Source organism: Somniosus microcephalus, chromosome 31, assembly GCF_052327205.1.
Source record: "Somniosus microcephalus isolate GS21.2 chromosome 31, FLI_Smic_1.0, whole genome shotgun sequence".
Lineage (NCBI taxonomy): Eukaryota > Metazoa > Chordata > Chondrichthyes > Squaliformes > Somniosidae > Somniosus > Somniosus microcephalus.
Window position 1 is genome coordinate 10088435 of NC_141017.1, and position 14893 is coordinate 10103327.

Here is a 14893-nt window from a genome sequence, read left to right on the forward strand (position 1 = left end):
CTCAGTTCCGAGGGACTGCCTAAGAAGAAGAAGCTGAGGCTGACCAAACTCATTTCACACAGTCAGTGGGGACCTCCATCTCTCGAGAGGTGGGCTTGAACCCAGGCCCCCCACAGAGGTGAAAGGCCCAGAGTCCAACCCACTTCAACACCTCATTCTCCTCAACGCATTCTTCAACAGAAATGACCCTTCGTTCACATTAATCCCGGGAAAGGGAGGGGGTGAGGGGGAGGAGAAGGAGGGGTGAGGAGGAGGGAAGGAGGAGGAGGATGGAATGAGGGGGGAGGGGGAGAGGAGGAGGAGGGGATGGGAGTTGGAGAGGAGGAGTGGGATGAGGATCGGGGATTGTGCGGCTGCACCTCAACAAGTTTTAATCTCTTTTCCCACTCGCCCCTTCGCTCGGGCTGAGGCATCTCCATTGTCAGGAACCCTCTAGTGTCATTCTTCATGTGTTGAGACATTGAGTGTCTTCTGGCTATTCGATTGTGAGGGGCATCGCAGCCGAGCCTGCTCCTGGTTCTGGTCCTTACCCACTTCCCTGGGTTCAGGGGGTGGCGATGGATCGCAAGAACGCTGCTCGATTTACCTCCACTCACCAGCCAGAGGTACTGAGGCCAACCGTAGCACCCAGGGCGACAGAGATTCCCGGCACTGACCTCCCTCGCCTTGATACGCTTCCCCCTCCCCCTCCCCACAAACCCCCTCCCCACAAATCCCCACCCCACAAATCCCCACCCAACCCCTCCCCCTCCCCACAAATCCCCCCCTCCCCCTCCCCACAAATCCCCTCCCCACAAATCCCCCCTTCCCCCTCTCCACTCCCCATCTTTCCCACTTTGAGCTTTGTTTGTTACTACCATTTCCTGCAGCACCTTCAGCAGAGCCAGTGTCGGCACATTGTCACTTCTGGTTAATTCATGAAATATGAAAACGATGGTCGTTCACAGATCCATTTATAGGTGTTCGCGCATCTGTCATCATTCCACTGTCCGTTGTTGAATGTGTGAGCGCAGTGTTCGTCTTTATTTTTATTATTGGGCTCCCCGGGTGCCCAGAACCTGCAATGCAGAGAATGGCAGGAGAATCAACCAGAGAACAAGGAGACGTGGCTCAGCCCAGGTTTGTGGGGCTCGGTAGAATTGACCGAGTATTAACAAATGTTAAACAACCCATTTGTACGGGATCTAAGCTTTTGAAAGATGACAGATGTGATTTAATTATGTTCAAGCAGCGTTGCATTGTGCTTTAACCGAAGGAATGTGTCTGACAATTATCTGCCTCTCCATTTTCTGTGAAATAAGGAAAATATTCCCAGATCCTCAGTGGATAAATACTTAAAGGGGAAAATGTTCAGGGCTGTGGAGAAAGGGCAGGAAGGTGGGACTAATGGAATTGCTCTTTCAAAGAGGAACAGGCTCGAGGGGCCGAATCCCCTCTTGGTGATCAGTGGCCCCACTCCGGTCTTAGTTCCTTTATTCCCCTCTGACTCTCTCAATGCTTCTCCTGCAGGAACTGACTCATGCCCGGGTACAGTTCCATGGGCACCATTGCCGCCCATTGCCACACTCAAGTGACCATGTGCGAACCTAAACAGCGAGTGTTGGCAGGCTGTACAGCCAAGCCAGGTGTCCACGCGTGCACACACATTCCAGCAGGAATCACCGCTAAGTGATTAGGGGCAGGAATGCGGGCGGGTTTTCTTTGCTCCCACCTAGCCCAGGGTCACAGTGGTGAATCGTGCCTATACCTCCACCTCGAATAGGAATAGCGAATCTGACTCGGAGCAAGGATTGGTACCTGGGATTTTCCTGGTTCCGTGCCACACCAGCCTTGCAATGGACGGCGTTCGGTATGCTTTTTTGTAATTCTATCATGGGAAGCGGGCATCGCTGGCAAGGCCAGCATTTATTGCCCATCCCTAATTGCTAATTGTGGTGGTGAGCCGCCTTCTTGAACCGCTGCAGTCCGTGCTTATGTAAAACCCTTCTCTGCTGTGAGTTGGGAGAAAGTGCGACCATATAGCAGCAACGTTTCAAACTTACGTTCCGGTGGTTTTACTCTCAGTCTCATCGACCCAGTGCCATTGCCCTTCCACAGTAAGGTCACTGAGCCCTATCCAGTGGCGCTGATTCTGTATGTTGGTGATCATAAAATTCTACAATTAAAAAAAATCAACACATATTAACGTAAAAAGTGATCACCATCACAATATTTTAAAATGAACTAATTGTGTGGCGTTGCACACAGAAAGTCTTCGGGTGAAGTAGTGCTGGAGGGGTTTTGGACCGCGATTTGGTTCCTATTTTAGAATCTTATATTCTCTCCTTATTGTTATATATTTTCCATTTTAAATTCCTCTGTCCACATTTATAATGGAAAATGGCTATGTCAACTTTTCACGCTGTAATTACACCCTCCTGCCACTGGTCATGCTGCAGCGCCACCACTGCCAGCTGAGTGCAATTACAGCGTGATCTTGTAATTTTGTCTGATTATGCTGCTGCGAGGCATCTTGTGACATTTCACTATGTTAAAGGCGCTATATAAATGGAAGTTGTTGTTCGGCTAGGCAGGAAGAAACAAAATTGACAAGAATTCCTGTTCCCGATCATTAAACAGTGATCTCTGCTGGAATGTGTGCATGTGGACATCTAGCGTGGCGGTGCTGCCGATTAACAATATAAGAAATAGGAGCAGTATTAGGCCATACAGCCCCTTGAGCCTGCTCCGTCATTCAATAAGTTCATGGCTGATCTTCCAGCTCAGCTGTACTTTGCTGCCCTATCCCTTGATTCTCTTAGTATCCAAAAATCAATCTCAGTCTTGAATATACTCAACTTCTGAGCCTCCACAGCCCTCTGGGGCAGAGAATTCCAAAGATTCACTACCCTCTGAGTGAAGATATTTCTCCTCATCTCAGTTCTAAATAGCCGACCCCTTATTCTGAGACTGTGACCCTTAGTTCTATACTCTCAAGCCAGGGACAACATCCAGAATCCTCTAAGGATTTTACACATTTCAGTGAGATCACCTCACATTCTTCTAAACTCCAGAGAGCATCGGCCCATTTTACTCAATCTCTCCTCATAGGACAGCCCTTTCATCCCAGGAATCAGTCTAGTGAACCTTTGCTGCACCGCCTCCAAGGCACGTATATCCTTCCTTAGGTAAGGAAACAAAAACTGTACACATTACCCCAGGTGTGGTCTCACCAAAGCCCTGTATAATTGCAGCAAGACTTCCTTACTCTTATACTCCAACCCCCTTGCAATAAAAGCTAACATATTATTTGCCTTCCTAATTGCTTGCTTTACCTGCATGTTAAATTTCTGTGATTCACGTACAAGGACACCCAGGTCCCTCTGCATACCAACATTTACTAATCGCTCCTCTTTTAGAAAATAGCCTGTTTTTCTACTCTTCCTACCAAAGTGGATAATTTCAAATTCCCGCACATTATACTCCATCTGCCACCATATGCCCACTCACTTAACCTGTCTATATCTCATTGCAGCCTCTTTGCGTCCTCCTCACAACTTACTTTCCCACCTAACTTTGTATCATCAGCAAACTTGCTATTTACATGCATCTTGCCCTTCACAGGCTTGGGGGTATCAGACTGGTTCCATTCCTGTTCTTGGAATGGCAGCAAGCATTCCGTGAGAGGGGCCTAGAAGCTACTTCTGATCAGCCTCTGACGCGCAGCCTGAGAAGAGCCGCTCGCGTAGAAGTTCAGGCCAGCAGGCATCTTCTCAGCCACCGACAGAGATGTCCTGCACCTTATCTGAGGCTGCAGATCTGGCTGAAGCAGCTGGCACAGCTCAGTCACCACCTCCTTTCTAAATCGCAGCCTTCTGACACACTGCTCCTCCGGCATGTTCATGTAGGAAAACTGCTGTCGGAAAACCCTGCCAGCGTAAGGTCTGCTGTGGCGACGTCTGTTGGCCCTCCTCCGTCTGGCCATGCCCGCCCTCCTCTCCCAGCATCTCAGTGCCCTTTCCAGATGATTCAGCAGCAGGACGTTCCCCTCCAATGCAGCACCCATAATAAGTGCCCACAGGAAGGTTCCCCGCTGTCAAGGCTCACCAACAGCAAGGTGATGGTCAGAAGGCTGAAGATCGTCTGTCTGCGCTGGCTCAGTGGTCAAATGGCTCTCAGTGTGCAGCTCAGCAACTCTTTGTAGCTCTCGAGGAAGTTGTGCTCCAAAAATGGCTGCCGCTTTTAAACCACACCAGTCCCCTTTAAATAACGCTCCTCCAGCCCAAGAGTGACTTGGTAAGGTCCAGGTAAGCTGTCACTTTTAGCGCCAGGCGCTACGGAGGGGGGCACCACTGAATTTCCGGTCCGGGGCGCCCAAAAGGCGTTGCACACTCAAATGACGTCATAATCAGCCTGCGCCCATGAGCGGGCGCTAAGATTTAGCGCTGGCACTAAATGCATGCTCAATATAGGGCGAGGTGCTAGGCGCCTTGCGCCCGCCCGGAAATTGGCTAACGCCCCACTTCTCGGCCTCTTTAGGCGTTAATCGGTGGTGCTAACAACTGAATTTCTCCCCCATAGAGTCATATATGGCCTAGAAATTGGTTATAGCCCCACTTGGGGCATTAGAATTGGCGCTGCGCAAAGTTTATAGCCAGACACAACTTATCGCCACCTTGCGCGATATTGGGTTGCAGCGCCCCAAAGGTGATTGAGGCGCGAGTTCAGGCATTACACGGGGCTCCTAAGGCGCTGAACTTCCGGGGCAACCCAATATCGCGGCAGACGGGCGCAGCGCAGGTGCTCTCAATTACCGATGACCACAAGACTTCCAGGCGCCGGCCAGCTCTTAAAGGGGTGGGTCAGTCAGCTTCAGCATCCACACTCTGCGCCTTGCAGGCCTCAGAATCGGCACAGGCCCTTCTCTGGTGCTAAAAATGTGGACCAGATGGAGAAGGAGAGACAGAGAGCAGAGCGCTTCACCAAATGAGGCTCTGGAGCAATTGGTGGCCGCAGTGGAGCGCCGGCGAGATGTTCTCTACCCAGACAATGGCAGGAGGCCGAATCATAAGGACTACCGACGAGCTTGGAGGGATGTATGCCAGAGGGTCAACTCCAGCAGCATGGTAACCAGGAGCCCTGTCCAATGCAGAAAGAAATTCAACGACCTCACTCGGGTCGTGAGGGTGAGTGTTGTTTCTGCAAACTTCTGCATCCCTTCATTTGCACCTGACTTTATGGCTACAGGGTGGGCTGTGTCCCATTGGCCATCTGCCAGCAAGCACCCATGGCCCTTTCTGGGCACACACATGCATATTTGACTCAAGGCATCATGTAAGGGCTCTTCCACCATGGGGGGCATGAGATGATCACTCAGGACATCATGTAACATCACTTCCCCTCCTTTCCCCTGCAGTCCAAGCTGGCGAGGATTCTCAAAGACCAGCTTCGCACCGGTGGAGGTCCTCCTCAAGTGGTCACTCTCACGGATCTCGAGGAGAGAGTCCACCAGATCCTTGGAGGACGTCTGAGTGGTCCTGTAACCACTGCAGCTGCCGACCCCATTGTCGACAGCGATGGTAAGGTCCTCACCTTTTACAGCTGTCTCCTTCCACTTGTTCCCCCCGCCAGCATGCTTTCTCACTGTGTAACCATGTCATAACCTTGCCGCAATCTTGCATCCCTTGCTGCCAAGCTGTCCTTTTGCTAAAGCCACTCTTCCACCTCCCTGCTTTCAGATGCTGCATCACCAGCTCGGGAGCCGGGCCCTCAAGCTGCCAGTGCCAGTGACTCCGGAGGCGATGATCAGGAGGAAGCCGGACCATCCGTTCCAGCCTCAGGGGAGCCTACACATCTGGAGACTGGCACTGTCCGAAGCAATGGAAAGAACTGGCCAGGGCTTCTCCGAAGCAATGGCACCTGCCGCACAGGTCCTCACTGCTGCCACGCAGTCACTTGCGGGCCTCGTCCACACCCAAATTGAGGCAACGCGAACTCTCACTGCTGCCACCCTATCTGCATCAGGCAGGATCACCCCGGGCCCTTCCAGCACCACAGGAGGCCATGAATCTGTGGAGCAGTCGATTGTGGCGGATGATCCGAAGCGGCCCCGTCAGAGAGCCAGTGTGTCGTCCAACGATGCTGCAGGTGTCCTCTCTCGGCATGTGAGCATTGCTCATGCCACCGCTGGAACGTCTGCAGTGCAGCTGCCACCACCTGCAGGGTACACTGCTTCCAGCCATGCCCAGCTGAAGCAGCCAGCTTCCGCGCCCTCCAAGCCCAGAGGTCGTCCAGGCCGTCCCTCAGGGGCTTCTGTGCTTCCAGACACTCAGCAGGCGTCCCCCAGCCTTGACGCAGCCACTGGGGTGCAATTGCGGAGGAGCTGCAGGGAGGGAAGGGGCCGACCTCAAAAGAGAAGTCGGTCTCCATCAAGGGGTCAACAGTAGAGGGAGGTGCTGAGACATCTCTTTTTTCGAATTCAAGGACCTCCACACCTGCTGTGATTGTTTGTCATGTTTTGGTTAGTCTCGCGGCTTTGCCAGAGAGTTATCTGTTAGTTAGTTAGTTCTGGTTTCTGTTGACATGACGTTGTTATGCTGGAAGGAAGCACTTTTTGGAAAATAAAGATTTTTTTTTATTTACAAGGGAGCTCCTGACTCTTTACAATCATGGTGGTCTTCATAGGCTTTGTGCGAACCGAAGGGCGCGGATCCAATGACACCCAGCATTCCGTCAGAGGGGCCTAGAACCGAGTCCATATGAGCCTCTGACGGACGGCCCTTCCAGTTTCAGGAGCCCTCCCATCTTCCTCCTCCTCCTCCTCGTCTGCATGCTCCTCCTCCTCTTCCTCCTCCTCCTCCTCGTCCGCCTGCTCTGCTGGACCTTGAGGGTGGGCTGGGTACGTCGAATGGCCAGGTTGTGGAGCATGCAGCAGACAACGACGATGTGCGCCACTTGCTCCGGCGAGTACTGTAGGGCTCCCCCCGAATGGTCTAGACAACGGAAACGCTGCTTGAGCACACCAATTGTGTGCTCCACAATGTTCCTGGTCACCTGATGGCTGCTGTTGTAATGCTCTTCTGCCAGGGTGCTGGGCAAACGGAGTGGGGTCATGAGCCATGGGCAGAGAGGATAGCCCTTGTTGCCAAGAAGCCAGCCTCGTGGGTGAGCCGGGGCCTCAAAAAGGTCAGCCACTGAGGTCTGCCGCAGGATGAACGCGTCGTGGCTGCTGCCAGGGAATTGTGCATTGGCTGCCATGATCATCTGCCGGTGGTCACAGACCAGTTGGACGTTGAGGGAGTGGAAGCCCTTGCGGTTGCGGAACTCCTCGGGATTCTGTACTGGTGCCCGCAAAGCCACGTGTGTGCAATCAATGGCCCCCTGCACCATGGGGAAGTCCGCAATAGCAGCGAAGCCCTGCGCGCGCTCCCCCTGCTTCTCCAGGGTCACAGGGAAGGTGATTAATTCACGCCTCCTTCTATAGAGGGCAGCTGTCACTTGCCGGATGCAGCAATGCACCGCAAATTGTGATATATTAGCTATGTCCCCAGTGGCTGCCTGAAAGGATCCGCTGGCGAAAAAGTTGAGGGCAACAGTGACTTTGACGGCCACCGACAGAGAGGCCCTGCACCGTATACATGGCTGCAGATCTTCAGCAAGCAGGTGGCACAGCTCAGTCACAACATCCTTACCGAATCTGAGCCTTCGCAGACACTGCTCCTCCGACATGGTAAGGTATGACACCTGCTGCCTGAAAACCCTCTCAGCGTATCGTCGGATTGGGCGACGTCCATTGCCCCTCCTCCTTCTGGCCAATCCCAGCCCTCTCTCCCGCCGTTTCTGTGCCCATGCCAAATGTTCAGCCATGAGGATGTTCCCCTCCAAAGCAGCTCCCATTGTTATGCCAGACGAGCAAGACGCAGTAATCTGTAACATTCCAACTGTTCCGGACAGGGCTGAAGGTCCCAAGTCTCCGATGGCTCAATGAGAAGATTACTGTCCCACTGAAGGTCAGCAACTCTCTCCAGCAATGATCAGAATGGCCAGGCCAAATGGCTGCAGCTTTTATACTAGTGCTGTCCCCTTTAAATAGCGCCCCCCGAGTGCGAGAAGGACCTGGAAACGTTCCATCCAACTGTCACTAATAGCGCCAGGCGGAAAGGTTGCGGGCGCAACCGAATATCCGGTCCAGGGCGCCAAAAAGGCGTTGCACACTGAAATGACGTCATGATCTGCCTGCACTCGCGGGCGCGCGCTGGCACTAAAAGGCTACGCGATATGGCAGGTGGTGCTAGATTTACTGCGCCCGTCCGGAAATTGGGTAATGCCCCAATTCTCGGGCTCTTTAGGCGCTAATCGCTGGCGCAACCAACCGAATTTCTAGGCCATAGAGTTATACAGCACAGAAAGAGGCCCTTCGGCCCATCGCGTCCGCGCCGGCCATCAAGCCCTATCTAATCTAATCCCATTTTCCAGCATTTGGTCCGTAGCCTTGTATGCTATGGCATTTCAAGTGCTCATCCAAATGCTTCTTGAATGTTGTGAGGGTTCCTGCCTCTACCACCCTTTCAGGCAGTGAGTTCCAGATTCCAACCACCCTCTGGGTGAAAAAGTTTTTCCTCAAATCCCCTCTAAACCTCCTGCCCCTTACCTTGAATCTATGCCCCCTTGTTATTGATCCCTCTACTAAGGGGAAAAGTTCCTTTCTATCCACCCTATCTATGCCCCTCATAATTTTGTACACCTCAATCAGGTCCCCCCTCAGCCTTCTCTGCTCCAAGGAAAACAACCCCAGCCTGTCCAGTCTTTCTTCATAGCTGAAGCGCTCCAGCCCAGGTAACATCCTGGTAAATCTCCTCTGCACCCGCTCCAAAGCAATCACATCCTTCCTATAGTGTGGCGACCAGAACTGCACACAATACTCCAGCTGTGGCCTTACCAGCGTTTTGTACAGCTCCATCATGACCTCCCTGCTCTGATATTCTATGCCTCGGCTAATGAAGGCAAGTATCCCATATGTCTTTTTAACCACCTTATCCACCTGTTCTGCTGCCTTCAGGGATCTATGTACATGCACACCAAGGTCCCTCTGATCCTCTGTCTTTCCTAGGGTCTTACCATTCATTGTGTATTCCCTTGCCTTGTTAGTCCGTCCAAAATGCATCACCTCACACTTTTCAGGGTTAAATTCCATTTGCCACTGTTCCGCCCATCTGACCAACCCATCTATATCGTCCTGTAGCCTGAGGCTTCCCGCCTCGCTATTTACCACCCCACCAATTTTCGTGTCATCTGCGAACTTACTGATCATACCTTTTTCATTCACATCCAAATCTTTAATGTAGACCACAAACAGCAAGGGACCCAGCACCGATCCCTGCGGTACCCCACTGGACACAGGCTTCCAGTCACAAAAATAACCTTCCACCATCACCCTCTGCCTTCTGCCAGTTTTGGATCCAATGTGCCAAGGCACCCTGAATCCCATGGGCTCTTACCTTCCTGACCAGTCTCCTATGTGGGACTTTATCAAAACCCTTACTGAAATCCATGTAAACCACATCCACCGCACTACCTTCATCCACACACCTAGTCACGCTCTCGAAAAATTCAATCAAATTGGTCAGACATGATCTTCCCTTGACAAAGCCATGCTGGCTATCCCTAATTAATCCCTGCCTCTCCAAGTGGAGACCAATTCTGTCCCTCAGAATTTTTTCCAATAATTTCCCTACCACTGATGTTAGGCTCACTGGCCTGTAATTCCCTGGTTTATCCCTACTACCCTTCTTGAATAATGGTACTACGTTAGCTGTCCTCCAGTCCTCTGGCACATCCCCTGTGGCCAGAGAGGTTTTGAAAATTTGTGTCAGAGCCCCTGCAATCTCCTCCTTTGCCTCACATAGTAGCCTGGGATACATGTCCAGGGTGAGAGAGAACAATGGTGCCCTTGTGCCCATTAAAACCAAAGGTGAGGGTGGGATTAGAAATGTGGTGAATGGAGGGGCAATGGCTGGACAGTTGGGAGTTTAATAGTGCCGTTGTAAATTACTTGGGGCAGAGTTTTTTCCAGGGGCGGACACAGAAGTAAATGGGGTTGGAAGGGGGAAAGGGGATGTGAGTGGAGAGCGATACAAGGAAGTGATCAGAGATAGCCTCCTACGGGCTGGGTCACTGACGACCAACAGGGTTGGGGGTAGAAGTTAGACGGGGGAAGGCCGTTGGTGGTGCCCCAGCGTGCGACTGCAAATCCTTACCTGCTCCTCTTTAGTGTCAATGACTATGAGGTGGGACCGGGTGGAGAAGCAATGCATGTTTGCTGCATGCCAGTCCCTCACAGATGATGAAAAGTAGTAACATTTGCCTCTGAAGTACTTCCAGCCAGTGGCACAAGGTGTACATTGGGAATCTGTAAAACACTACAAATAGTTACTCTGTGGAACATTATTTCCACGGCTTGTTCATTTCATTTCCCTTTATTACACGGGAGAAAGCAGTGCGCTGTGCAAGCTCGGTGGTGTAGCTGGTGTCCTAAACTCACTCAGGTTTCTCAATACAAAACTATCCCCTCTAACCAGCCACTGAGGGGGTGAATTGGGCATTGCCCCATTCGGGGCGCTAGCTTATGAAATTTTGAAAATTTAGCGCCAGGCACTAAGGATTCTGAACTTCTACTAGATTGGGTGTTAGCACCCCAGGAAGGAAGTGAGGCGCTAAATCAAGCGCTAATGACCTCAGTGGGGCGCGACAGGGGCGCTACCAGCAGAACGCTGCTGAATTTCAGGTGCAATGAATTCAGCAATGATCCTTCACACTGGTTCCTTCCAGCTCTTCAAGGGGAGGTTGCATCACTGTGTAGATGCTTGTTGCTGGCTTCGAGGTGACCTGCGAGCGAGTGAATCCATCGATGGATACGGCTGTTCCCACTCCCAGGGAGAAAGCTCGTCGGTTCACAGATGTGGCATTGGAGGCTGGAGTGGAGCGAAGGAGGATGATGCTGTTCCCGGCCACTGGAAGGAGGCCATCGCTTCAGGTGTTCAGGGCAATGTGGAGGGAAGTGGCCCAGGAGGTCTCGGCCAGTAGTGTGGTGGAACGCAGCCTGACACAGTGCCACAAGAAATCAACAACCTCACTCGGGTGGTCAGGGTGAGTACATGCTTCAACAGCTCCTACATACCAGCATCTGAACCTCAGTCTGTGCACACTGCACAAACAACCACACCCCCACCACTCACCCACCAAACATCTTCACCGACTCAAACTCACATCCACATCTCACGCCTTGCCCACAATCACAGCTATTCAATGACAGCAGGCATATCGCCCAAACACATAGCTGGACTCTGACTCAAACACATTTGTTTCTCTTGCAGGCCAAGGTGGCCCACAATAGGAGGGAGCAGCAGAGAACAGGCAGGGGTGATGCGCAGCTCCAGCAGCTCTCAGACCTGGAGGAGCGAGTGCTGCGACTCATTGGGCAGCAGGTGGTTGGCGGTGTGGCCGTCGGCGATGTCGATCCTGATGGGGCCAAAAACGGTATCTTCAGCCCCTCTCATCTCATCCCACTTCCCCCTCACACCACAAACCTTTCTCACTTCCACCTCCTGAGAATGTCTGCGTTCCTTGCTCCCTTCCTGCCCCCACTGCCTTCACCTTAATGCGAGTGTTGTGCCTTTATGCTTTCAGTGAATCAGCAACCAGATGATCAGCCTGTCCCTGAGACCCCACTGAGAGTGAGGAAGGAGAAGAGGAGGAGGAGCAAAGCAGCGCGTCACTGCATCTCTCACCCGCAGGCACCACCTCAGATACTGGCACTACGCGATCTTTAGAGGCAAGTTTAGTAGAGGGGTCTGCACTGGGTGATGCACCAGGGACGAGTGGGCTGCAGCAAGGCCAGGGGGAAAGGGTAGCTCCGGAGTCAGCTCCCCAGAGGGTGAGTTCGCACACAAGTTCTACTGCACAGGACTCAGATGAGGAGCTTGATGGGGAGGCGTTCACAAGAAGGGTGATGGGCATACAGACGGAGATGAGAGGTGCAATGGCAAGGGTGCCCAAGAGCCTCTCAGCAATGGTAAGGAGCATGGAGGAGTCCACCTCCAACATTGCAGGGCTCTGCGCACACCATGGAGACCATCATTCCCACTGTGCAGAGGATAGTGGACTTCCAGAGAGACCGTGGGGACCCAGACCTCATGCCGCGTGTCATGGGTGATGTGGCAGCTTCCATTGCAGCACAGGCAGAAGCGATGCAACGTCTTAGTGCTGTAATGCAGTCACTGGTTGCTGCCATCGAGTCTCAGACTGCTCTCATACAGTCTCGGCTTGATGCCACGCAAGCTCTGACTGCTGCCATCGTCACTGGGTTCACCACAGTCCACCAGGGATCTCACGGTGTCGCAGCAGGCCAGCAATCTGTGCTCCAGCAGATTGGTAGGGATGCTGTGGTGCTGCCCCGGGGGACTGGAAGTGGGTTAGTAGAGCAGGAACCTATTGTATCACTCAGGATGACAGCATTCCTGATCCCATCACTGCCACTCCGCCATTGCCCTTGTCGCTGCCTGTTATCTAACCAGCCCAGACTGCTGCCGCCCAGCCTGAGATGGTGCAGTCTACAGCCAGGCTTTCCAGGCCCAGAGCTGGTTGAGGGCGTCCTGCAAGACCATCTGTAGTCTCTGGCACCGACACTCAGCAGCCTTCCACCAGCCCTGCTGCAACCACTGGGGAGACACAACGTAGGAGGACTAGATTAGGAAAGGGGGCTGTAAAGAGGGGGGGCAAGGGTTTGCACAAGGGTGATTAGTCAATATTGTTGTTGTATATATTTGGGTAATGGTTTTTGATAAATTTATTACTGGAATGTTGCAGATTTGGTGCTGTGTCTCATTTCAGTTCTGGGGTGTGGTACAGAATCACAAAGTGAGGGAATGATGGAGACATGCTCAGCAACCGGAAAGAGGCCTCGAAGCCACTGGAAACAAAGTCTGATGAGGCGGTCAGGGACCGAGCTTGTAAAATGCTGAATGAGTGGCTGCCTCCTCCGTCGCTGCTGTTCGTCCTCCTCATCCTCCTCCTCCTCCTCCTCCTCCTCCACTTCCTCCTCCTCATCCTCCTGCTCCTCCTCCTGCTCCTCCTCCTGCTCCTGCTCATCCTCCTCCTCCTCCTCCTGCTCATCCTCCTCCTCATCCTCCTCCTCCTCCTCCTCCTCCTGCTCATCCTCCTCCTCCTCCTCCTCCTCCTCGTCCTCGTCCTCCTGCTCGTCCTCCTGTTCGTCCTCCTTGTCCTGCTCCTCCTCCTGAGGTGGTGGAGCTATGCTTGGTAGCTATGGCTGCGCTCTCATGATGGTCAAGTTGTGCAGCATGCAGCAGACGATGATGAAGTGACAACTGATCAGCCGAGTACTGGAGGGCTCCTCCTGAGTGGTCAAGGCAGCGGAAGCGTTGCTTGAGCTCCAATGTGTCCTGGTCAATATTTATCCCACAACCAACATCACTTAAAAATAGATTATCTGCTCATTATCACATTGCTGTTTGTGGAAGCTTGCTGTGTGCAATTTGTTGCTGCGTTTTCTACATTACAACAGTGGCTACTCTTCAAAAGTACTTCATTGACTGTGAAGCACTTTGGGACATCCTGAAAGGCACTATAGAAATGCGAAGCTTTTTTAATTTCTCTCTCTATAACCTTTAAATTCTTGTAGCAGATCTAGTCAGTCAGTTTCTGAGACCAATCCTGCGAGGTTTTACTGAGCAGTTTAACTGCTGGGCGGGACTCCCGTTTCGCACATTTAAAGCAGTAATGATGTCCGTGGACCCCAATTTTCAGATATGATCACCTGCCCCTGTTTCCGGTGGGTGTCTTCCTCACACATTCCAGTTCAGCGCTATAAATGGTGGTCATCGCGCCCAGAGTGGGAGCGACGCGGTTAGTCGGTTTTCGCGATGTTAACCACTCACTTGCCCGGTTCCCGCTGGGCAGGCAGGGTTAAAATCAGGGCCACTGACTCCAACCAACAGCAGCAAGAGCAGATTAACTTCTCCCTCATTTGTAGTTAGTTGGAGCTTGCTGTGCACAAACCAGCTGCTATGTTCAACCGCGGAACATAATAAGCCCCATTACAAAGTGATTCATTGGCTGAGAGACACTTTGGGATGTCCCGAGTGCCTGATAATGCACTCTAACTCCAGCCTCATTGTTTCATTCTCTTCAAACCCAAACTTGGGGGTCATCACTCGATTGGCCTCGTCTTCTCAGCAGCTCTTGACAAAGGTGATGGTGTTGGGAGCTCAGGGCCTTGGCCCTTCACACAGGTTTCTCAATAATGAAATGGCAGCTTTCCAGCAATGACCCGGATTATTTCATTGATCCGACTCTCTGGAGTCTCACGCTGGCTCTTACCTGATGGGTTCAGGCACAACTTCTTGCGGAGATTGTCACCGTCTTCCTGCAGCAACGACACATTCCTCGATATTTCAGCATCTGATCAAGAGCAATGGGAGTCAATGAGTCATTCTGGTAATGTAGTGACCGAGGGATCAGACGGACACAGTGGGGAATGTGTGGTGGGGGATTTGGGAGGGGTGAGTGGGTCAAGGGAGATCAGAAAAGTATATTCAAAGAATATGGAAACATTTGAATTGTGATAAATCTCAGACTGACCATTTCTCTGGAGGCGAGTGATGTCTTGTTTGAATGTATTCTCAATCGCTGCCAGGTTTGTTGAACACTCAGTGCCTAAAAATAGGAAATGTGATGAATTATACGGACAAGTTAAAGATTCTACAGAATCAGGGCACTGTCTCCATGGGAACAGAATAAATAATAACTCACTGAGTGTACAATGTTGTTATAACTTCTGCTGAAGCCTGAATTAACCCGGTGGCATCGAATTTAGAGCCACGGTCACATTGACAGCCCC

At 52.0% G+C, this 14893-nt stretch overlaps 2 protein-coding genes across 2 annotated transcripts in view; both read right to left on the bottom strand.

The window, feature by feature from the left end:
- Positions 1 to 818: 818 nt before the first annotated feature.
- Positions 819 to 14703, bottom strand: LOC147097572 (uncharacterized). The gene is made up of 5 exons (XM_085971519.1): positions 14635 to 14703; positions 14374 to 14454; positions 10236 to 10387; positions 2043 to 2155; positions 819 to 1058 (listed from the first exon to the last, which is right to left on the bottom strand). Exons 3-5 carry the CDS (start codon positions 10290 to 10292, stop codon positions 911 to 913), a joined length of 318 nt encoding a protein of 105 aa, XP_085827645.1. The 5' UTR covers positions 10293 to 10387; positions 14374 to 14454; positions 14635 to 14703; the 3' UTR covers positions 819 to 910.
- LOC147097573 (uncharacterized) overlaps positions 14291 to 14893 on the bottom strand; it is a 29643-nt gene continuing 29040 nt past the window's right edge. The window contains exons 8-9 of the mRNA XM_085971411.1: positions 14635 to 14709; positions 14291 to 14454 (exon numbers count right to left, since the gene is read on the bottom strand). Of these exons, the coding sequence (XP_085827537.1) occupies positions 14291 to 14454; positions 14635 to 14709 (239 nt within the window). The remainder of the gene's footprint in view (positions 14455 to 14634; positions 14710 to 14893) is intronic.